Source organism: Aotus nancymaae, unplaced genomic scaffold, assembly GCF_030222135.1.
Source record: "Aotus nancymaae isolate 86718 unplaced genomic scaffold, 86718_ANA_hifiasm-v0.15.2.pri h1tg000008l, whole genome shotgun sequence".
Classification (NCBI taxonomy): Eukaryota; Metazoa; Chordata; class Mammalia; order Primates; family Aotidae; genus Aotus; species Aotus nancymaae.
The window spans coordinates 11,336,281-11,361,753 of NW_026988419.1; the positions used below are offsets into that span (position 1 = coordinate 11,336,281).

At 37.7% G+C, this 25,473-nt stretch overlaps 1 protein-coding gene across 1 annotated transcript in view; it reads left to right on the top strand.

Annotated features, from left to right (window-relative positions):
• FARSB (phenylalanyl-tRNA synthetase subunit beta) overlaps positions 1-25,473 on the top strand; it is a 78,444-nt gene that overhangs the window by 42,523 nt on the left and 10,448 nt on the right. The window contains exon 16 of the mRNA XM_012446273.2: positions 13,228-13,383. Within this exon, the coding sequence (XP_012301696.2) occupies positions 13,228-13,383 (156 nt within the window). The remainder of the gene's footprint in view (positions 1-13,227; positions 13,384-25,473) is intronic.

The window sequence follows — 25,473 nt, forward strand, 5'->3', positions numbered from 1 at the left end:
GGTCCCCTGGGGAGCAGTACCTTAGGTGACTCAATTGCTCTGTTTCCTTGGCTCTTGGATTTAACAGATCAATTCCTAGCAGCATTTATGCAGCGATGCTAGCGATGCTTACTCTAGACTCTACAGAATTCACTATGTTCTTTTGAATCAGCTGACAGAAGCAGAGACTTTATTCTCAATTTCTTCTGAAGAGGATAATGCACATCATTGTTAACTTCCCAAAGTAGTCACAACTATTGACTGTAAATCAACCTATCGAGGAAATATAGAGATATGACCAGAGGTAGTATTGTCTATGGCAAACTCTCCAGCCAAGGCTGGATTCCATCCGTTCCCCAGTATTGTCCCATTTAATGGATTGGAAAATTAAAACAGAAAGTGGTAATTTGCCCAGGGCTGCATAAAATATTGAACTTGCAGCTGGAGCCATAGTATAGGTCTCAGTCATACATCCTTAGAGAATGGAAGTTCATTTTTTTCTTTTTTTGAGACAGAGTCTGGCAAGAAGGGTAGTGCGTCCCACCCTTCTTCCTGGCCTCCTGGAGTGATCTCGGCTCACTGCAACCTCCACCTCCCGGGTTCAAGTGATTCTCCTGCCACTGCCACCTGAGTAGCTGGGACTGCAGGCATGCGCCACCACACGCAGCTAGTTTTTGTATTTTTAGTAGGTTTCACCATGTCAGTCAGGATGGTCTTGATCTCTTGACCTTGTGATCCGCCCACCTCGGTCTCCTAAAGTGCTGGGATTTCAGGTGTGAGCCACTGTGCCTGGCCAAAAGTTCATTTTTAATATCACTATGTAGAATTTTCTTTAGATGGTAAATTTAGTATAATAGAAATCAGAAACACTTTTAGTGCCAGCTGCAAATAATTTTGAGTGCCTTAAGTCCTCCATTGGTACAGATAACTAAGAATTTGATGTAATTCCTATGTTGAATTTTTCTGTTAGCCTTGACTTGTTTCCATTCATCCTATTTCTTTGGGTTTTATATTGTTTTGATCCTTGACGATCTGTTCATATTTTGAAATATATGGCTATGTTTATAAATACAGGATTAGGTTAATTACACTAGGTTTCTTCAAAAGTTTTGTAATACTGTTTCAGCAGTAGGCCTCTTCCCTAATTGCCAGGGCTCCCTAAGGGCTGTGCACAGTTCTGTGGGGCTGGGCATGCTCATAACCAGGCAGAAGGTACGGGTGAGGAAGCTGGGGTTGTTGTAGGGATGGGGCACTTGACTGTATTTTAGTCCTGGGTAGCGGTGCCTTTGCTATATTTGTTTTAATTTGTGTTTGTTGGAAAGGCCCAGGCATAGACTATACTCTGCTTCTCTTTCTGGCCCCAAGGCCTGTGCTTAGAATGACTTCCCTATTGAAAGAGCTGTTTTTAAATGCTAGTGCTATAGGCCATCTTCTAACAAATTACCTAGGTGGCTGGGCATGTTGGCTTATGCCTGTGATCCCAGCACTTTGGGAGGCCAAGGCGGGAGGATCTTTTGAGCCCAGAAGGTTGAGGCTGCATTAAGCTGTGTTCATACCAACTGCACTCTAGCCTGGGCGACAGAGTAAGACCCTGTCTCCAAAACAAAACAAACAAAACAAAAGACAAATTACTGAGGTGATTATCCTAGAAACTCAGTTCATATACTTTTTAGATTTGCGTTTCCGTGGTGGGAAACATAGTTCCAATTTCTGTAGGAAACCTCTTTTATATGTATCTTCAGTTATAATTGCTCTGTTTTCTTCATTGATTCATTTCTGATATTACTTTTGCCTATTGATTTACAACATTCTGCTTTATTCTTTTTTTTAAAAAATTTTCCATCATCAATGGGATTTAAGAAATGAAGGGAGGTAAATGTGCTTGGTAAGTCTGCCATCTTGAAAACATAGTTTATTTGGAGTATGTTTTCTGTTTAGATAGGCCTGGATTTTATTTCATAACAAAATGAGCTTCTCTGATGGAGTATTTTAAACATGTACATGCGAATTCCCTACTTGTTTTCTGGTGTGCATAGAGGACTATAGGGAAGGCAGCAAGGCACCACAGTTCCATAGAAAGACTGCATGCAGCCAGAGTGCTTGGCTTGGAGTCATGGTTCTGCCTTTACCAGCTGCTTAACTTCAGACTATTTATTCTCTCTATGGCTCAGCTTCCTCATCTATACAGTGGGAATAATGATAGCACTTATTTCATTGATGTGTTATGAGGATTAAATGTAATTGCAGTTGGAAAAGTTCTAGCCACATAATAAGAACTGTTGGTGTTTGCTCTGGAGGATTGCTTGAGTCCAGGAGTTCTGGGCTGTTGTGCACTATGCTGATTGAGTGTCCACACTAAGTTTGGCATCAATATGGTGACCTCCTGGGAGCAGGGGACCATGAGGTTGCCTAAGGAGGGGTGAACCAGCCCAGGTCGGAAATGGAGCAGGTCAAAACTCCCATGCTGATCAGTAGTGGGATCGAGCCTCTGAAAAGCCACTGCATTCCAGCCGGGGCAACATAGCAAGACCCCGCCTCTTAAAAAAAATTTTTTTTAAAATAATAAAATAAAAAAGAAATTTACAATTCCTAAGCTCAGATACCTTAGCATCCTGGTTTATGGGAATTTTTTACATGAATGACTTAGCTGTCCATTAAAGGGCTGATGTCACCTTGCTGAGGCACTTGGGGCTGATTTTTATCCTAACTTTTGACTTAATTAGTTCTGTTATGCCCTACTTTTTTTTTTTTTTTGAGACGGAGTCTTGCTCTGTTGCCTAGGCTGGGCTGGCGGTGGCACGATCCTGGCTCACTACAATCTCTGCCTCCCGGGTTCAAGCGATTCTCCTGCCTCAGCCTCCTGAGTAGCTGGGATTGTAGGCATGCGCCACCAAGCTTGGCTAATTTTTGTATTTTTAGTAGAGATGGAGTTTCACTATGTTGGTCAGGCTGGTCTTGAACTCTTGACCTTGTCATCTGCCCTCTTCGGCTTCCAAAGTGGTAGGATTATAGGCGTGAGCCACTGTGCCAGGCTCTTTTTTTTTTAAGAATAAGAAGAACAAAACAGACTAATGTGGGAATGTATTTATGGAAACAGGAATGTTTTTTTTTAAGTAATTTGTCACCTACTTTTTTTCAGTGAATTAATGTGTTTTTACTGTCTCTCAAACCAGTAACCATTTTTCTCTGTTGGATTTACATTAGCGATTTCCTTCTAAATATTGAAACTTTTTTGAAGAAAAAAATCTAAACAATAGTTTTCCAGTTAATGTGATAATTCCTCAAATTTTCATTGGTGGGAGCAGTACCCAAACTACTGGTTCAAGATAGTGGAGGTGGAGTGGCAAGAATGAGCAGGGCAGTCTCATTCAGCACAGCACTTCGGCAGAAGATTTTTAAGTTCCTCTTCTTTGCTAGAGACTGCTTTAGAATATCAGAGAAAGAGTTGCCAGACTTGAGGGAGACAAACCTGTGAGCAGATTCTTACAGATCATGCTCAGAGAGAATATACCAGTTGTCCCTTGGTAGCTCAGAAGGGAGCAACAGTTGCCATTAACTAACTTGTTTTCTAATATGAAGGGAAAACCCAACATTCTCAGCCTTGTATCAGTTTGGGGTGGGCAAGCATGTCTTCCAAAATGAAAATGAAAATAAAATCCCTACTAGATTTTGATATGTCTCCACACATTTTATGTGACCAGTATTCCTATAAAAGTAGATGAAAGACTGCTGGGCCTGTTTTCATGCTTGACCTCGTCAGACAGTTTCTTATTCTAATGTAGACTTTTTTGATTGACCATCCGTGTTTGTGAGGCTGTCAGGCACATTTTTCGAGCATTAAGACTTCCACTCTAAATCAGACACATTCAGGTTCTTTGAGGCTGAGCCAATCTTTGCATTTACTGAGTCTCCAAATACGAAGTTGCTGCAACATTTAAAAAAATTAGTCATGACTCAAGGGACTCAGCTGATTTATGCCTCTTATTGGGCAGAGTGGCATATGTTTTTGGAATGAGAAGTTGAATGCAGACTCTGCTGTGGGGTAAATTTTTTAGTTGATAACAAGGAAGTCAGCAGACGCAGCACTGAAGCTGCCATATCAGGATGCTGTGTGAGCAATTGATTGGTTTCAGTCCTTAATATTTTTATTTTTTCTGTTAAATGTCAGGAACAACTAAACTATAAACAAAATAGTAAAAAAAAAAACAAAAAACAAATGACTTCTGGGGTGCAAAGGACCTAATTGTGAACTCCTAAACTTTATGCCCAGAAAAGCAATTGTATTTTGTAAAATCTAATATTCTAGCTTTTTCTTAAACACAGATTGACTTCTGCAATTGCAGTTTATTCCTTTATGGTCACTGAAGCTGCCAGTATACATAAAATTTCCCTGAAATGGCAAGAGAAAACATATCACTAGGTTGAGTAAGTTTAAGTATAAAAGGAACAAGAGCCTAAGAAAGATTGGTTTGGCTTTGTAATGTAAGTGGGTGATTTAGGCTGGGCGCGGTGGCTCACGACTGTAATCCCAGCACTTTGGGATGCCAAGGCGGGCGGATCATCTGAGGTCAGGAGTTCAAGAGCAGCCCGGCCAACACTGTGAAACCCTATCTCTACTAAAAAAAAAAAAAAAAAAAAAGGAAAAATGAAAAATTAGCTGGGTGTGATGGCTTACACCTGTAATCTCAGCACTTTGGGAGGCCAAGGCAGGCAGATCACATGAGGTTGAGAGTTCGAGACCAGCCTGGTCAACATGGTGAAACCCCGTCTCTACTAAAAATACAAAAAATTAGCTGGGTATGGTGGTACGTGCCTGTAATCCCAGCTACTCAGGAGGCTGAGGCAGGAGAATTGCCTGAACCCAGGAGATGGAGGTTGCGGTGAGCCAAGATCACGCCATTGCACTCCAGCCTGGGTAACAACAGTGAAACTCCATCTCAAAAAAAAAAAAATAGTGGGGTTGGGTGACGCATGCTTGTAATCTTAGCTATTCAGGAGGCTGAGACAGGAGAATCGCTTGAACTTGGAGGTGGAGATTGCAGTGAGCAGAGACTGAAGCATTGCACTTCAGCCTGGGCAATAAGAGTGAAACTCTGTCTCAAAAAACAAAAAACAAAAAAAAAGAGGATGATTTAGATTTAGCAGGATACAATCATCCAATTGTCAATTTGACACATATCTGTGGAGAACCCTGAAAATCAAATTGCCATGCATTTTGGTTATAACTACTACATTTACAAAATTTTGGATTTTAATAAATATAGTAGATGGAACAGGATAGGTTAAAGCCTCTTGACTACTGATAAGGCTCCAGTTAGCGTCAGTTTCTTCATGAAGCATGCTAAGCCTTCACCTTTTGCTCAGAGCATTCTTACTTTCTCTAAAGCATTGCTGTAGTCCTTTTGCAAGCCACATTTCTACCCCTCAAATCACTGACAGAATAGTTTTTAAAATTTCACACTCTCCCTGAAACTTCTAAACGAGAAAATGATCTACTTCTTCTTACCCTGCTTAGGTAAAGATGTAGAAATCCAGATTTTTCTTTGAAACTTTAGTCACAAATATATGTTGAAGATTCTTGTTCCTTTCTCCTCCCTTGACCACCACAGCCATCAAAGAACAAACCTAATTCACTGTTATTTTATGATTTGGTGTGTTCATTCAATTTGCTGTTGATTTGTACTGTATATGTATGTTGGTGTTTGTGTATCTGTCTTATAAGTTACAAAAATGTAGTGGTCAGATTTTGTAAGGTTTTTGTGTAAATCTATGCTTAAAAATAACTCAATAAAAGCATTTTCATTATGGGCTTGTGAAATCCTTCAGTTCTGAGAAGTTGTCCAGTAATTTTGGAGCCCTCAAATAATGAAGGATTATCTAGCGTCCACATGTGGAATGTGATTTTCCAAAGAGAGCTTATGTCATCAGTCTGGATTAATTTAATTTCACTATTTCATATTTTTGGCATGTAGAATTTCCAATTAATAATTCAAAAAATATGGGTGTAAGGAGCATTGACATTAACAATTTTTGAAGTACCATCATTTGTATACGTGATGGCATCTTAACTGTGTAAATATATCATTTTTAATATAGAAAGTTACTTTAGTATATTTGGTTCCACATAGTTAAGATCTGCTAACATGAGTATAATGTGCCCTGTCATGCATTGAATATTGTATTTTTTTAATAGGTAAAAAATCCGTTCCAGGTTTACATTAACTAAATAAAAGCCAACCCACAAGGTTGTAACTTTTTCTTTCATGCATTGAGAAGGTCATAGATTTTTTCTTACATTTGTTTCTTGGCTTTTTAGCACTATTTTAAAAAGGAAAGTTTGTACTTTGGCGCTATGATGTAGGAGAGCATTTTAAGGAAAATTGTTCTTAAGCTTTATTGTGTTTTTTTTTAATTGAAAATATATTTGTGATGTTTTTAAGACCTTTCATGGATATGTATTTTTAAGAGTAATTCTAATCTTTTCTTTTTTTTTTAAAAAAAAAGTATCCAACTTCTTAATACTCTTAGAATTAGTTGCCAGACCTTTTCTGTGCATATACAAACATCTTTTACGCTTTTATGTACAGCCATAGATATGGATAAATACTTTCTAGTGTTTATACAAATGGGATATATTTTACCTGTCTTGTTCTGCACCTCATTTTCTCCTTTGAACACATTCTATCGACTTCATTTCTTTTTAATGGCTGGATAATCATCCATCATATCAATGTACTATAATTTATTTACTTAGACTATTATGAATATTTACATTTTTACCAAATTTTTGCTAAACTATGTCTGTTGCAAGGAATGTCCTTGTACTTTTATACAAATAGATATTTTTAGAACTAGAACTGATCATTCCATAGGTGTAAACATCTAAATGTTTGATAATTTGTTAAATTCTTTTCAAAAAAGGATTTTTTACAAACTTAGAGTCCTACCAAGAGTCTATAAAGGTGCCTGTTTACCCTAACATTCGATATGATTTTTGGTGGCATTATGTTTTCACAAGATTCTTTTTGCATTTGTGAATCATTTAGGCCTGCATTGAAATTCTTCAGGAGATGTATAAAATTTGCAATGTAAGTTATAGTTTTTTGGGTTGCAATATGAAATACATTTGTTGGATGGAATAGGCTTAAAAATCAAGGTGCTTTGTTTTCTTTTCTTTTCTTTTTTTTTTTTAAGATGGAGTTTTGCTCTTGTTGCTCAGGCTGGAGTGTAATGGTGTACTCTTGGCTCACTATAACCTCTGCCTCCCAGGTTCAAGCTATTCTCCAGCCTCAGCCTCCCAAGTAGCTGGATTACAGGCATGCACCGCCATGCCCGGCTAATTTTGTATTTTTAGTAGAGATGGGCTTCCTTCATGTTGGTCAGGCTGTTCTCAAACTCCCAGTCTCATGTGATCCACCCACCTCAGCCTCCCAAAGTGCTGGGATTACAGGTGTGAGCCACCACACCCCGCCAGCTTTGTTTTATTTTCTGAACTTGGCCAGACTATTAACCTTAAGCTCCATATCAGCCTCTGATTATTCTAGAAGCTATTTTGGTATCCCAGTAGGCTTTCTCCTAGCATCTTTCTTTGGGCTTCTAGGTGAATGTGAGAATAGGAATAGAAAGGCTCTCTGGAAGATTCTGCCTTTTTCCAGTCTGTGCCATGTGTGATAACATAACCAAACACCTTAGCTTTTAATCACTGGGACTTTGGTGGAAGAGGATCTACACCAAGCCAGAGCCTATTTGAAAAATTTGAGTTATATGTAATAGTCATTTACTAGTGGACATCATGTAGCATTCCTTTTTCTTTTCTGTTAAAAAAATCATTTGGCGTGTTCTTTCAGCTTATAGAATTGTAGCTAGCCGCCCCTCCTTTGCACAGCTTAGATCAGCCCTCTCCAGGCAGTACTTTGAAGTCTGTGAAATACATAGATAATTTAGGCTGACATACTTGGCAGGCCCATTTAAAAAGCAGAATTGTTTGATAGCATGACACAAGCGGTCTGTTAACTGAGTTATAAAGAACTGAGGCATTTCCAACAAACCCTAGTTTTGGCATGACATTTAAATAATTCTCATTTTGTGGTGTGTAGTCAGTGGACTTTCTGTGATGTAGTATGGTCTCTTAGTGCAACATACTAGGAAATGGAAATTTTACTATACCCAGCAATTTCATGAAGAGGAATGGGTAGAAATGAGTTTGTGGTTATCTTCTCCTTTGATTCAGTTCAGCTACAGTAGAGGGAGTATTTTAACAAGACATGATGAAGTAAGTCCAGAGAGAACAGTAACCTTTGGGAAATGTAAAAAGCCAGCCAATCAGTGTGGAGTTGGGAGGGGGGCACCTAAATAATGAGGTTAATCTAATTATTATAGTGGGCTTAATACAATGCTCTAGAAGTCAGGCCTTTCGTAAAAATATTGCAAAATTAATTCTAAAAATATATAGTTCATTATTGTATGTGTATGCTGTAAACATCCTGAAACCTTTCCTGAATGAAATCAAGTATAATGTTTTTAAGTTCTCTTTTGGTTTTGGTTTTGTTTTGAGGCAAGGTCTCATTCTGTCACCTGGGCATGATCATAACTCACTGCAACCTCGAACTCCTGTGCTCTACGGATCCTCTCATTTCAGCCTCCCAAGGAGCTGGAACTACAGGCACATGGCACCACCACTGCACCTAGCTAATCTTTACATTTTTTAAAATTTGTAGAGATGGGATCTCACTTTGTTGCCCAGTCTGGTCTGAAACTCCTGGGGTCAAGTAATCCTTCTGCCTCAGCCTCCTAAAGTGCTGGGATTACAGGCATGAGCCACTGTGCCTGGCATAAATTCTATATTTTTTATTGTGATTTTATTATTCTCATTACAAGTCTACTTAATTTGTTTTTTAAAATTCTTAAGTTTTTAATCCTGATGCTGCTGTTCATATCAGAAATAAAAAAGTTTAACATAATTTGGAGATCAGGAAAAAAATATTTAGAATTTGGCAAAGTTTACCAAAATAAAGCTTCCAGTTTATGTTGCTAAGCTCTCAATGATGGTATTACTGTTGGGCTATTCTTTCACAGAAAAATGGAACTATAAAGTTGTTTCAATACGTCCCTGTGTGTTAAAGTGGAAGCATGTGACATCCACACCAACAAATGGGTACCACATGGCAAAAATACCCAGAAGCAAGTCAGTGGTATGAAAGGGATAATTTAGTTCTGTTTTATTTCATTTTTTCCCTTTAGAGAGAAAGAAATAAAGAAAGAAAGAGAGAGACAGAGAAAGTAAGTTTATATTCCTACAGTGGAATCAGGATCTTCATTTTAGTTTATGCATGTGGTTGGTTTAGTGGGGTTTTGTGCCTGTCTGATTTTAATGTCCACTTATAGCTTTTAGATACCAAATTTCTTTATCTTTAAAAATAGAAATGATAGAGGGTGACAGTAGTATCCTACTCGCTTACCTCAGCTGGCATAGATATGACCCACTGTCTGCTCCTGGCCCAGTTTAATAGCTATTTATGTGTGTTTATCTTTTTTTCTAGGCTTTAAGCATTTACTCAGAAAATAATTATCTGAGTAATTATTTTCTGAGTAAATACCAAGAGCCTAGCCTGGTGGCTCATGCCTGTAATCTTAGCACTTTGGGAGGCTGAGGCAGGCAAATTGCCTCAGCCCAGGAGGTCAAGACTAGCCGGGCAACATGGTAAAACACTGTCTCTACTGAAAATAGAAACAAACAAACAAAAAAGTGGGCGTGGTGGTGTGTGCTTGTACTCCCAGCTGCTCAGGAGGCTGAACTGGGAGGATTGCCTGAGCCTGGGAAGTCGAGGTTGCAGTGAGCCAAGATTGTGCTGCTGCACTCTACCCTGGCCTACTAGAGTGAGACCCTGTCTCAAAAAAAAAAAAAAAAAAATTGTTGAGGGTTTAGGTTGTGGGTGCCTTGTACTGGCTTTGACCTCTATTGTCAAAGGATATCTAGAATAGAGTGCCTTGAATACAGTGTGTACTGGAAAATGTTAAATGGCAGAGGCAGTTATTTCTTTGTATCTTTTCAGTCTGAAGTTCAACTCAGAATATACTTCCCATAAGTAACAATACTGTTGATGGCTAGAAACTTCACTGACCCTTAAAAATAATTTATTTCAGTTGCTTAAATGGAATTCTTAAGTATCACAAAAACTTTTGAAAATTAAAACATCTGTTTATCATATAAAAAACATTTCAAGAATGCACATATTTGACCACATTAAGTGGATATGTAGCCATACATAAGTTTGCACTTATGTGTTTGTTTTCATTTAAATCCTTTTGGGTGTACCCTATAGTGGAAAGAACATGGATTTAAGAGTCAGTCAATTCTAGTCAAATCCTGGTTTTGTAACTCATTAGCAATGTAATTAAATGGATTAGCTCTAGCCAATTAGTTTGACTTTAGGCAAGTTGCTTAATCATTCTGAGCTTTGTTTCTCCATCTGTTTTATAGGAATATTAATACTTACCTTGCATGGTTATCTTGAGAATTAAATAAGATTATAGATAAATTGATAGATAGGTAATACCTGGCATGCACCAGATAATCGATACCATAGACTAACAGTTCGGGTTAGTTTTCCTTTTACTCCATTTATGTGCTTACTTTTATATTATTTTAATATTAGAGTACAGTATCTTAAAATATTCGTGGTTTATTTGGATATCGAGAAGATAAAAGGCATTCTGTATTTTATGTCAACCATTGCTAGTAGCTCTTACCTATGGGAGTAAATCTAAGGAAAAAGTTTTGCCCAATATATACTAACATGAAGCAGCTTTCTATTTTCAGTTTATTCCCTCAGATATTAGTTTGTTCTTTCTCTTTAATTTGAAAAGCAAAATGAGTCCAGTATTCATTCTGTTTGTGTTGGAGCAGCAGTCTCCAGAATTTATTGAAAGGCCACAAGTGTTATAAAGTTAAATGATGACTGCTGACTTTGAGTCTTCCTCTTTATACTATGTACTTCTTTTAAAAATAAATTTTATTACAGGTTTAGATGATTATAACTATCACTACAAGACCAAAAAGAGTTCCATTACCCCAAAAACCCCTTATTTTAGTCACATTTTTTTCCCATACCTGACCCCAGACAACTACTACCTGTTGTCTGTTGCCATAGTTTTGCCTTTTCCAGAATGTCATATAAATGGACTCATATTGTCTGTAGCCTTTTGAGAGCCTTCTTTCTTTCAGTATAATGCCTTTGAGAGTCATCCAAGTTGTCAAGTCTTATCTACAGTTTGTTCCTTTTTATTGCTGAGTAGTATCCTACTGTATGGAAGTACCAATTTGTTTATCCGTCAGGGTTCATTTGGACTGTTACAATTCTTTTTTTTTAAATATTGACTTTAGCTGGGCGTAATGGCTCATGCAATTCCAGCACTTTGGAAGGCTGAGGTGGGAGGATCATTTGAACCCAGAGTTTGAGACCAGCCTGGACAACAGAGTGAGAGTCTCTGCAAAAGACTAAAATATTAGCTGAGTGTGGTGGCACGTGCCTATGGTTCCAGCTACTCTGGAGGCTAAGGTGGGAGGATTGCTTGAGCCAGGAAGTTGAGGCTGCAGCGCAGTGTGATTGTACCAGTATGGGAGACACAGCGAGACCCTATCTCAAACAATAAAGTGAAATAAAATGAAATACTGAGTTTGCAAATTTGTTTTAATTTTCGAAGTAGAATAATATATACTAATCATGGAAAAATTGAGAAATAAATAAAAGTTGGAAAAAAGTAAACTTGCCCAAACATAACCTCTGTTAACATTTAGGTAGGAATATTTCTTTCAGTCTTTTTCTCTGTGTATGGAGTTTTTTGGCTTATGGTTATATTTATGTAGTTGTGATTCTGTTTTTCATTTATTTTATTTTTTAGTTTTGTAGAGATGTAGTTTTTTAGTTTTAGTTTTGCTGTGTTGTCCAGGTAGGTCTCAAACTCCTGCCTTGGGCTTCCAAAGTGCTGGGATTACAGGCATGAGCTATTTTGCCTGGCCTCATTCTTCATATACTTTTTAAAATTATTATTATTGTGGTAAAAAAACATATGAGAACTACCCTCTTAGTAAACTTTTAGGTGCACAGTACAGTAGTGTTCACTATATGGACATTGTTGTGGGTCTCTGGAACTTTCCATCTTGCATGGCTAAACTTTTATACCCATTCAATATCAATTCCCCATTCCCTTGCTCTCTAGCCCCTGCCAGATACTGTTCTACTGTCTGTTTCTCCTACTTTCTGTTTCTCCCAATTTCATGGCTTAGATACTTCATATAAGTGGAATCATGCAGTATCTGTCCTTCTGTGAGTGGCTTATTTCACTTAGCATAATAATGTCCTCAAGATTCACCCATGTGGTAGCATGATTTCATAAACTTTAGTATTCTGCTTTTTTTTTCATGCTTTGTGAAGAATGTATTCAACATAAATAGTTTTAAAAAGATTCTAAAACACACACTAGTATAACCATTAGCCACATGAAGAATAGAAGATTGCCAGTATCCTAAGCTCCTTGTATGACCCCTCCCTGTCACAGATTCTTCGTTTTACCTAGGGTAATTGTTAGCCTACCTTTGGTCATCTTCATTCCCTTAATTTGCTTCATAGTTTTCCAACCTATGATTGTTCTTTAAATAATGTAATTTCGTTTTGCTTCTTTTTGAACCTTGTGACCTCTTTTTTTATTGTCATTTACTATTACAAGTATTTGTTGTTGCTCTGTTATGATAAACCACCATAAAGATGCTTTCTAAGAGCCACTTAGTATCCTGATGAGTTATCGACTGTTCTTTATGTAGTTATTCCTAATTTAAGTTGTTTATAATTTTTACTATTGGAAATAATGTTGTGGTAAATGTCTTTTTACATAAAGCCTTTTTGTATTTAGGATTATTTTCTTTGGATAGTATTAATATTACAAATAAAAGAGTATGAAGTTTTAAGGCTCTGACATATTGCTAAATTGTTTACAAAGAATTTTACCAATTTATACCTCAATGAAGCCTCATTTTCCCCGGTCAGCTTTGAGAGTTTTTCACTCTTTTCCCGAAATAAAATGCCTTAGGGAATTTGATAAGCTGAAAAATGACTGTTTTATCTTATTTTGCGTTTCTGAGGTTGAATCCTTCTCTGTATGTTTAATATTTGGTTTTCTTTTCTGTCGACTTTGCCTAAGGGGGTAAATCAGTTTCATAAACAATGGTTAATACAGTCTTTATTTTTCCAGATGTAGGTGCAAAAAACTACAGGCATCTCTGTGCTGTGTATTACAACAAGAATCCTGGGTTTGAGATCATTCATGGGCTGCTGGACAGAATTATGCAGTTGCTCGATGTGCCTCCTGGTGAAGACAAGGCGGGCTATGTGATCAGAGCATCAGAAGGTAAGACAGATGAGCTGAGTCCAGAGTTAGTGACAATGTCAGGAAGGTGCTACACCCTGTTTTTGATAACGTTGATAGTTTTGATTTGGGATTGTAGAAAGGAAGGGAGATAGAGCTTTATTTCAATTAATTGTCAGTATTATCCAGAAAATGTCCCCTTTCCCTCTAGCATTTTAAGAAAACACTTTTTGGAATTCTCATAAGTGCTGCACAGTATCCTTTTATTCCAGCTGAGCTATGGTAACCCCTAGTTACGACACCTTTAAGCCATCAGCACCATGGTGAACCCACAAGTTTTAACTGGAAGCTGAGAAGACCTAAAGTGATGGCTTGTACTCAAAAGCTGCCTGTCTGACAGCTTTAAGGCAAAAAAAAAAAAAGCCTCAAAATGTACTTTTTTGCACATATTAATCAAGTCATAAAGTTGGCAGAGCAAGGGTAGGAATCCTTGTGTATGAAAGCCCAAGTACAGTAACATCTTTGTTGGGGAGTTTAAGTTAGGCTAACTAAATGGTATATATGTGCTCCTAATATAGTATTAATAGTTGCCATTATCCAAGGAATTCTGAAATTTTTGCTTTTCGTATTTTTTTTTTTTTTTTTTTGAGTCGGAGTCTTACTCTGTTGTCCAGGCTGGAGTGCAGTGGCACGATCTCGGCTCACTGCAACCTCCGCCTCCCGGTTCAAGCAATTCTCCTGTCTCAGTCTTCTGAGTAGCTGGAGTTACAGCCTACAGCAATATGTAGGTTGGGTGGGATGGAGAGCAGAGGTGAAGAGAATGATGGGAAGGGATTTTAGCACATTGTAGAGCAGTGAGAATGAGGACTTGGTCTGAATGGTGGTCATAGCTATACCAAGGATAAGACTGATTTAAGAAACCTTGGGAAGATAGAAGCTACAGCATTCATCATTTGGAAAAGTTTGTGATGTGTGCCACTTGGAACCTTATAAGAATACAGCTAATTTGTGTTCATCTTCTTTTTAAAAGTCAGGTTTTTCTAAATCTAAACTTATGATATTATCTGAATTTCATATAATTTAGCTTCCATACAGAATATAATACTTAGTGTCTAGTTTCCCTAACATGTAGATGTCTGCTGTTTTTGTTTAGAATTTTTTTTTAATTAGGAAATATGCATTCATAAACTGTCACTACTTCTGATGTGGTTGTAGATCTTTATGTTCAGTTTTGTTAGGCTAGGTTGTTATTTTGGTTTTTGATTTAGCATGAATATTACAGATTCAGACTTTTGGTTCCTTTTGAATCTACATTGGCTGTCATAGAATATTGAAATGTTTTGAAGTTTTTCCATCTATGAAACGTCCAAGATTTATGAACGTGAGAAGCTTTATACACATGGGCAGCCTGGATCTGTATATATTTCAGTATATCTAACTGGCTTTCTTTGGAAAAGGGCAAGAGATTTACTTTCACTCCCTATCACCGTCATTGGCCACATTAGTCTGTTGGAGTCCTGGGCATGCATCAGCTCTGGGTGCTTTTTTCTCAGGGTGCTTTCTGCAAGAGCCATCAAGCCAGAGAGAATTAGTATCTTTACAAATAATGGTTCCTCATTTCTCACAGGGATTTCTAAAGTCTATTTTGATTATCTAATGGCAAATTTAATTATCCTTTTTTGTTTATGGTTAAGGAAACCAAGGCATGAAGAAGTGGCTTGTCAAAATAAGTCAGTAACAAAGTTGGTATTAGTTTTTCTTCTAATATATGGGGTGTGTGTGTGTGTGTGTGTATGTGTGTGTGTTTGTGTGTATATGTATATATACACAAACACATATACATACCACAACTAAGGAATAAAATTGTTTTTCAGACTCCTCAGCAAATTAGACACAGGAATTTTGTTACTGGGGCATGTTTAGCTGCATCATTTTCTCTGATTTATTGTTATTTTACATACAGCTTTTTCTGCTAAGAAAAGGTCTTTAGAGTATTAAAAAGTAGAGTAGAAGCAGATTAAGAACTACCATTCCCTGCCATTCTTGATTACTGGGTTGTCTTATATTACTCTGGCATATGGTTTACTTTTTAATAATTAAAAATCCCTAGTGGCTTTGCAGTTATAGTTGAGCTAAGTCTGTTCTCCAGAGATTCCTGCATATGTCAGTTGCATTGGCAACTATTTCTTCCTGTCCTTCTAATATATGCTACTAAGCTTTCTTTTGTTTGTTTGGTGGTAGGGATGAATGGAACAGAACTTGATTTGCTGTTGAGACACTTGACCCTGTGCATTGTGAGAAATAAGGAAACTCATCTGATTGATTCTTGCACTGATCTAAGGAGTTTTATTGACACTGGAGCGTAACCTTGCTTGTCAGGCAGGCAGCAGGCCTGGAGTATCTGTAGAAACACTCAGAAAGCCTGTAGCTGAAGCCAGAGTGAAAAGCTACTGTCCCCTGGTCTTACATATTTCTTTTTTTTTTTTTTTTTGAGACGGAGTTTCACTCTTGTTACCCAGGCTGGAGTGCAATGGCTTGATCTCAGCTCACCGCAACCTCTGCCTCCTGGGTTCAGGCAATTCTCCTGCCTCCGCCTCCTGAGTAGCTGGGATTAACAGGCACGAGCCACCATGCCCAGCTAATTTTTTGTATTTTTAGTAGAGACGGGGTTTTACCATGTTGACCAGGATGGTCTCGATCTTTTGACCTCGTGATCCACCTGCCTTGGCCTCCCAAAGTGCTGGGATTATAGACGTGAGCCACCGTGCCCTGCCAGGTTTTACATATTTCTTATTTGCTGGGCATCCTTGCAGTTAACACCATAAAGTGAGCTAGAATGTCAGATTGATGACAGAATAAGGCCAATGTTGAATGGGAAAAAAAGAACCTTTAACTTTTTAGCAGATTGCAGAACATTTTAAGAGTTTCAAAAGGGTTCAACTCCAAATATTTTAGCGGCTTTGGATCAGATTATTATGGCATATATATATATATATATATATATATATATATATATGCTTTTTCTTTTCTTCAGGCTTCTTCCCTTTTGTTTTTGTGGTTTCTTGCAAACTAAATTATGTATGTTAAAATGCATTTATCCTTTTCAAAAACCACTTCTGGGCAAGGAAAATTCTCAGCATTTTTGTGTTTAGAACAGTTATGTGGTTGCTAGGGATCGGGGCAAAAATCATTTCTTGTAGAATGTAGTGGGCTTTGTGTGTGATTGGCGGCATTGACTCGAGCCCGTGGCTTTTTTCGCCTTTAGCTTGTTTCCTAGTTCAGTTTCGATTATTTATAGTTCTACAGAAAACTTGAATTTAACTTGTGACAAGATCCCTGTTGGAGAGACATCAGGTTTAGAACTTTAGTTTTGACAGTTCTAGTTTGCATGCTGCTCAGAATTCATTTTGTGAAATGAAAAATAACCTTATAAGTAGTACGCACATTTAATCCTGTACCATATGTATACACAGTGGGTAGTACCTTCTGCTACAGTAATTCCTAATGATCATTGGCTTGACCTGGAGTTCATGACCTATTTCCCCTTTCCGGACACCTGTGAAAGATTTCAGATGCTAAAAAATATGGGTGAAATTGTGATGTTTCCCTGGTCGTCACACTGGTTTTTAGTGTAACATGAGCTTGGAAATATATGAGAAAAATATCTATTGAACAACTTGTTGAAGTAAAAGTGTTCGATTTATGGTTTGATTTATACAGAACGTTCTGGACTATAATAAAGGGAGATCTTTCTGGCATGTTGATGATAACATATAGTTAATATCAACAAAGAAATTGTTAATACAACAGGTTAAAGAAAAATTGGAAGTTTTTAAGCTTCTGACCTTTGGTTAGTCTGTATGCAAACAGTTTTTATTCCTCGGGATGTCTGCTGTTTTGTGTTTAAGGCAAGCTTTCAAATCGTACCATTTTTCTTAGCTTCTTTGAATGAATTAAAAGACAAAACAATATTAAACAAATAAGCGGTGATTCCCACACAGTTGGAATAGCGGTCTAACATGGGCACTGTTTTTATAAAAGCTTCAGCAGTCATCACATGAGTCACTTCGCCCTGCCTTGTTTTTACTGTTCTTGCCTCACTCTTTTGTATGCGCAAGGCAAAGTTCTCTCCACTCATGTTCACTTAACGCTTTTTGATGGTCAGGTGTTTTGATGCTTCCCTGATACTTTAGTACTTGTAGCAAATTGGAATAAAGTTCCAAGATGAATGGCTTGGTCAGCTTGATACTCCATCTGATAGATATTGTAGTAACAGAGTTTCTTAACCTTTTAAAAATTAGTCTCTCCCCTAAGGGCCTTTTTTAGACACTTTTTTTCCTTAATTGTTCCTTCATAAAATTTTAATACCATAGATACATTACATATATACCGTACACTATATATAGTATATGTACGCTATACTGTATATATGTATAGATACTATATATATGTATTATTCTGTATTATATGTGTAGCTATGCTGTATACATAAAAAATAACAAGTGTAGTAAAGCTTACTTTAAAAAATTTCAATTCAGGGTTATCAATAAGCAAAATTTTTAAGTTAAATTTTAAAATGTTTAACACTTAACTTTATATCTGTTGGATAACTTTAATGTTATTTATTTACATACGTAAACTATAATATATCAAATTATATTTGCCAATCAGTAGTTTATACACATATATGGTAATAGTAATAAAAAATTGAAAAATCATTCAAAACTAATTTTAGCAAAAGTAGAACAGTTGTTATGTTTTGAGACAGGGTCTTGCTCTGTTGCCCAGGCTGGAGTGTAGTGGCCCAATCACAACTCACCATGATCTTCCCACTTCAGCTTCCCAAGTAGCTGGGACTATAAGGCATGCCACCACACTAAGCTATTTTTTTTTTTTTTTTTGTAGAAGTGGAGTTTTGCCATGTCACCCAGGCTGGTCTTGAGTCCCAGGATCAAACAATCCATCCACCTCGGCCTCCCAAAGTGCTGAGATTATAGGTGTGAGCTACCACACCTAGCTAAAATAATTTTTAGTGAATTTAACTTTTAACTTTTCCTTGATATAAGAGAATAACTTTGATTTAGTTGATATTCAGATATTGTTGTTGAGACAGGGTCTGTCTCTGTCACCCAGACTGGAGTGCAGTGGTGCCATCACCACTTAACCTCTCAGGCTCAAGCGATCCTCTCACCTCAGCTGGTGTAGCTGGGACTACAGGTGCATGCCACCGTGCCTGGCTAATTTTTGTTTTGTTTTGTTTTCTGTAGAAACAGTTTCTCTATGTTGCCTAGACTGGTATTGAACTCCTGACCTCGAGTGATCTTCCTGCCTCAGCCTCCCAAAGTGTTGGGATTACAGGCGTGAGCCACCGCGCCTACTCTTTTGAGTACTTACCATAACTAATGATATGTTAAATAACCTTTTGAATTAAATAATAAAATATAAACTATTTTGTTTAATTCTGAGAGCCTGAGCTACACACAAAAGTTCTAAAGATCAGTCACAAGACAGTCAAATGGCAGCCCATTCAATGTGATGTGGAGATCTAGCAATGGATAGAGTCTTCCAATCACAACCATCTGTTGCCATAGTTTTTTGTAGCAGTGTTCTTGTATACATTTACTGTATCTTCCATATCAATGCTGCTTGTGTGATACTCAAGAAAACCCAGTGAGAGAATTTAAATAATGAGTAAGTTTTGTGTCGAGTAGGGCTAGCTTTCGAGCAACACAAACCATTTTAATATGGAAGATTTATTTCATGCCCCTCCCCCACCGCCTTTCCTCTAAGAACCAATTTTCACCCCTGTGGAAAATTCATGCTATAACAGAATGAATACTTTGGAACTACAGTAGTCTCCTTTTATCTGCAGGGTATACATTCCAAGACCCCAATGGATGCTTGAAACTGCAAATAGTGTTGAACCCTATATATGACATGTTTTTAGTCTGATAACCAAGGCAGCTAGTAAGTGACTAATGGGCAGGTGGTGTATACAGCATGGACACGCCGACAAAAGGATGATTGATGTCCGGTGGAGGACAGAGAGTGACAGTTCTACTCAGTGTTCCATCATACTCCTCAGAACAGTGCACAAGTTAAAACAGGAATGGTTTATCTCCGGAATTTCCCAGTTAATATTTTCAGACCTCAGCCACAGAAAAGTGAAATTGCATATAAATAGGGACTACTGTATTTAAATCCAACTGTAAATACTGGGCAAAAAAAAGAGGAAGATATTTTAGCTCATGGTACTCTCTTTTCTTCTGCATCCATACTAGATCTTGGCCTCCACTGGTCTATAGAAAACGATGTTGTGGCTCAAATACAAAGACTTATAAAAGAAGTTCATTTTTAGCTTGTGATCTTTCAAGGGCCCAGGTCCTGAAAGTTCGAAGGGTTTTTAGGATGATTCTGATTACTCAGTTTTTATCTTACACATATAAGATAGTTTTTGTTTCCTCGGATATCAGCAGTTTATACATTGGCCAAAATGGGGCAGCACTTGGTTTTGACACATTTGTGTGCTGCAGCATATTGGTTAAGAGTCACTGTCCTGGGAGTTCCTAGAGCATGATGTATTCTGATAAACTATCAACCCTCTAAGTGGCCAGTCCAGCTTTACTCCAGAAGGATTAAGAGAATGGATGGATGGGTAGCTAGAAAGATGGATAAACACATTGAATAAATCCCTAGGTAGGGATGGTAACTGTGAAATAGGGTCCTGAGCACATGACCACAACAAATAAAGGCCTTTTCCCCTGGAGCACTTACTACGGCTTTGACAAGAGAGAGAAAACCTTCATCTTGTTTAAACCGTTGCCATTTGGGAGTTTCTTTCTTAAAGTTGAAACCAATCCTCGCTTACAAATGATATTTTAATTCCTACTTGATGGAACCCCTTGGCAGTATTAAGATGCCATCCAGCTCTAAACTGAGTCAAGTTTCAAGCTAACTTCTAAGTTATTTTAAAATTAACTTTTAGTGAAATTGTTCATTCTCATTCATTCCCTGTCCCCACTATACACACTTCACTTTTGAACACATTTAGATGGCTCACTGGTGTATCTACATGTAAAGTGTTTTGGTGGACACACGTTATCTTATTGCCTTGAAGACTATTATTGGTTAACTACTGGCATTTATTTCCGGTTTGCATTTGCATTTTTACAGCTAGTGAAGGCATTGGCTACTCTCAGGGAATATGCTATAGAGGACTGGCTTTTAAAAATGTCTTCTTGGCTCCCACTGATAAGCCACTTAAAAAAAAAATTGTTTATATGCTTCCAAGTAAGATTTGAACAAAGGATCACCTGTCTTAAAAAAGTTTGAAGCCTACTCTTATAGAAAATGAGGAAGTTTATGAATGCTATAGCAAAGATGATTAGGTATTTTTATTCTTCTCTTTCTAAATTACTTTCGTTTGTTTTTCTTTGGTGTGCCGTGCTTATGAGTACAAAGATTGTAGCAATACCAACTCATCATATTACATAGAGGTGATGCACTGTGAGTGTGAAAAGTGATTGATACCTGTTTAGCTACTTATATAAATCAGCAATTAAATTTCAGGCTTTGGGTGTTTTCTAGTTCTATTTGCACAGCAACACTAGGTACTTGAAGGTATTTGAGATTTCTGAATACTGGAAAATTAAGAGTAATTATCTTTCATTAACACTGACTTAAAAAGGAATGTCTGCCAGAACATTGATGGTTCAAACTTTCCTTCCTTCCTTCCTTCCTTCCTTCCTTCCTTCCTTCCTCTCTTTTTCTCTTTCTCTTTCTCTCTTTCTTTCTCCTTTTAAGAGACAGGGTCTCACTCTTTAACCAAGGCTGACGCACCCTGGCTTGATGATCATAGCTCACTGTAGCCTCAAACTCCTGGGCAAAGGTGATACTCCCACCTCAGCTATGGCACATACCACCATATCCAGCTAATTCTTTTATTTTTTAAGTAAATGTATCCAATGTCCAAGCAAATGAGTTTATTGAGTTTATCTGTGTTCCAAAAGCCCCTCTAATGTATTCACATTTAGTTATTTCCTTTTCTATCAAGGTGTAGGACTAGAACAATAATTTTTAAAACTTTTTTGGGAGGAATTGGATGGAAACTCCCTTTAAGCAACTTCTATAACTGAAATCCCCATTTTGTTAATTTTTTTATTTTGAAACAGTCAAAAATTTATATTAAAAATGCAAGTGGGGCCGGGCGTGGTGGCTCAAGCCTGTAATCCTAGCACTTTGGGAGGCCGAGGCGGGTGGATCATGAGGTCAAGAGATCGAGACCATCCTGGTCAACATGGTGAAACCCTGTCTCTACTAAAAATACAAAAAATTAGCTGGGCATGGTGGCGCGTGCCTGTAATCCCAGCTACTCAGGAGGCTGAGGCAGGAGAATTGCCTGAACCCGGGAGGCGGAGGTTGCGGTGAGCCGAGATCGCGCCATTGCACTCCAGCCTGGGTAACAAGAGCGAAACTCCGTCTCAAAAAAAAAAAAAAAATGCAAGTGGTATACAAATTTTTTTTCTGAACTGTTTTGAGAGCTAATCTGATAACACGTAAGCCTGAATACTTTGGTGTGTATTCCTATTAACAAGGACATAATTCTCTATAACCATAATAATAATCATCAAAATCAGATAAACATTGATGTTTATGTTAACCACCATTTAATCTTTAGGCCCTATGCAAGTTTTATCAGTTGTCCTTTATAGCTGTAATAGTCCCTTCTCATGCTGCTATGAAGAAATATCTGAGACAGAGTAATTTATAAAGAAAAGAGGTTTAATTGACTCACAGTTCTGCATGGCTGGGGAGGCCTCAGGAAACTTACAGTCATGGTGGAAGGCACCTCTTCACAGGTGGCAGGAGAGTGAGTAAAGAGGGAAAAGCCTCTTATAAAAACATCAGATCTTGTGAGAACTCCCTTACTATCATGAGAACAGCAAGGGAATAACCGACCGCATGTTTCAATTACCTCCTGCCCAGATCCTCGCATGGGGATTATGGGAACTACAATTCAAGATGAGATTTGGGTGGGGACACAGCCAAACCATATCAATAGCAGAGAGTCACTTGTTGTCTTCAGCCATCATGTCTCATTAGTCTCCTTCTGGAGACTTCTAGAATAGTCTTTTCTTGACTTTCTTGACATTGACACTTGAAGATTACAGACCAGTTATTTTGTAGCATTTTCCTTAATTTTGGTTTGTTTGATGTTTCTTCACTAATTAAATTCCTGTTAGCATCTTTGGAGGAATGGTACAGAACTAATGCTAATTTCTCAGTGCATGCTATGAAGTGGCACACAATTTTCATTTATCCTATAACTGATAATGTTCACTGTAATCACTTAATTAAGGTTGTATCTACCAGTCTTCTCTACTGTAAAGTTACTCTTTTCTTCATTATAATTAATACATATCTTATGGGGAAGAGCTTTGAAATTATATAAATACACTATTTCTTATCAGTTTTCCTATATACTTAGTTATGTCAGTATGGACTCATATTTTTGCTGATTTTATTCAGTGTATTTAAATCCATTACAGTCATTTATTTTGATGCTCAAATTGTCCCCAGTTTGCCCAGGAGGAATCCCTTCAAGCTGGCTTCTCTTTGCTTCTAACGTGTTCCCATTCTTGAGCACTCCCTTGCTTTTGGCACAAGATATCCTAGGCTTATCTTGAACTTTCTCTTACCCCATTTCTCAAACCTGGTTTCTTTTAGTGGAAAATGGTATCTCGAAGCCAAGATCTAGGGTGCAAGGTGTGATTATTGTTATGGCAGGGGAGGGTTGCTTTTCCAAGACCTTCTTCTCAGAGGACTGAGGGAGGATTGGGCATGATGCGTGCCTGTCCGCACACACTCACACACACCTGCATCTAAGCATCTGTATTGTTTATGTACATACATATGTATGTACACAAACATAGATCCATATGTATATATAGGACCATAAGTCTACAGTATGTCCAGTTCCAGCCTAACACTTTACGGTTTATTCCAGTTTTCTCCTGATCCATATTGGTACCTCTCTTCTCCAACACTGAGACAACTAGCTCCCATTAGTCTCAGTTTATTTACTTACTTGATCTATGCCCCTGCATGTAGCTGAACTCTCTTCTTCCTCATCTTCTCTGCAGGTTTGCCCCGCTCATCACTGAGCCTCTGATTCCCCCACAGGACTCTCTCCACTCACTTGTGGATGCCCCCCCGCCCCTTGGGCTCTGACACCCCATGCTAGATTTCTCTCTCTGCCCTGGGACACACAGTTTTTATCTCCTCACCCCTCCAGGTAGGGATTTCTGCCTCTTCAGCTCCTTTATGGCTGAATTGTTCTGGAAAAGAGGGGGATAAAGACTTTTAAAGTCTTACAAAGCCTTTATTGATAGAGACGTTCTTGTTAAAATGAAGGGGAGAAAATGGTTGTATATAGTGGGGCTTTTTTGAAAGGGGGTGGTAATGTAGGAAATATATTTCTGGGCTTACCTAACGTTTCTTCCTCAAATCTGGCATATTTCTCCATCTGGTCCTGGTTCTTTTCAGTAAGAAATCAAATTTAGATCACAGTCTGGATGTTAAGGTTGCTTGTTGCTCCTGAGAAAGTTGTTGTTTCCAGGGATTTTTAGTAGGCAAGGCTGCAGAAAACTTTTTTTTTTTTAAGAAAAAGCATTGAGTTTCTGCAGACATTTTCATGATTTGAGGATTTTTATGTAAGATATATGACTTTAGCTCTTTTTCATTTTTTTAAAAAAAATAATGTTGAATAATATTTAAAAAAAATTTTTTTAATTTTACTTTAAGTTCTGGGATACATGTGCAGGACGTGCATGTTTGTTACATAGGTATACCTATGCCCTGGTGCTTTGCTGTATCTAGTGACTTCTAAGTTCTCTCCCTTTGTCCCCCACCCCGCAACAGGTCCTGGTGTGTGGTGTTCCCCTCCGTCTGTCCACGTGTTCTCATTGTTCAATGCTCACTTATGAGTGAGAACATGCAGTGTATGGTTTTCTGTTTCTGTGTTAGTTTAGCTCTTTTTCTTTATTGAGAATCTTGGTTCCTAGTGAATTTACATTATTGCTCTTTGCTCTGTTTTGTTTTGGAGACAGAATCTTGCTCTGTCCCCCGGGCTGGAGTGCAGTGGTGTGATCTTGGCTCACTGCAACCTCTGCCTCCTGAGTTCAAGCAATTCTCCTGCCTCAGCCTCCTGAGTAGCTGGATTATGGATGTCTACCACCACACTCGACTAATTTTTTTGTATTTTTAGTAGAGATGGGGTTTTGTCATGTTGGACAGGCTGGTCTGGACTCCTGACCTCAAGTGATCTGCCCCACCTCGGCCTCCCAAAGTGCAAGGATTACCGTATGAGCCCCTGCACCCGAATTTGCATTATTGTTTGTTTGCTCATTCTGTTTATCTATTTATCTATCATAGTTTCAAAATAAAAATACTGATACTATTGTCAACAATATGCTTATTGAAAGCATTTAAAATTTATCTTTATTACTTTTTGTACTTAAAATATAGACTATAAATAAGGTCTATATGTATAGTACAAATATATATTTAAGTACAAATATATACTTTATATATTTAAGTACAAATTAAGTTGAGGGAACTCTGGCTTATTGAAAGCATTTAAACAACAATATGCTTATTGAAAGCATTTAAAATTTATCTTTATTACTATTTGTACTTAAAATGTAGACTATAAATAAGGTCTATATTTATATAAATTTTTATTATAAAAATTTATATAAATATAAATTTTTATAATAAAAATTTTTATAATAAAAATTTATATAAATATAGACCTTATTTATAGTCTACATTTTAAGTACAAATTAAGTTGAGGGAACTCTGGCTTCCACCTCTGTTCCATCCTCTACACTGTTCCATCCCTGCCTCTATAGGGTATGATTTGTATTAGTCTTCAGTTTATCCTTCTAATGTATGTGTGCACACACATGGGTATGTGTGTTCATATTCTCTTCCACTTTCTCATCTGAGGGGCTGATACTTTACACACTGTTCTGTACCTTGCTTCATTTTACCTGACAGCCTACACTGGAGATCATTCTGTAGCAGCATGTAGAGATCTTCCTCGTTCCGTTTGACTTCTGTTGGGTACTC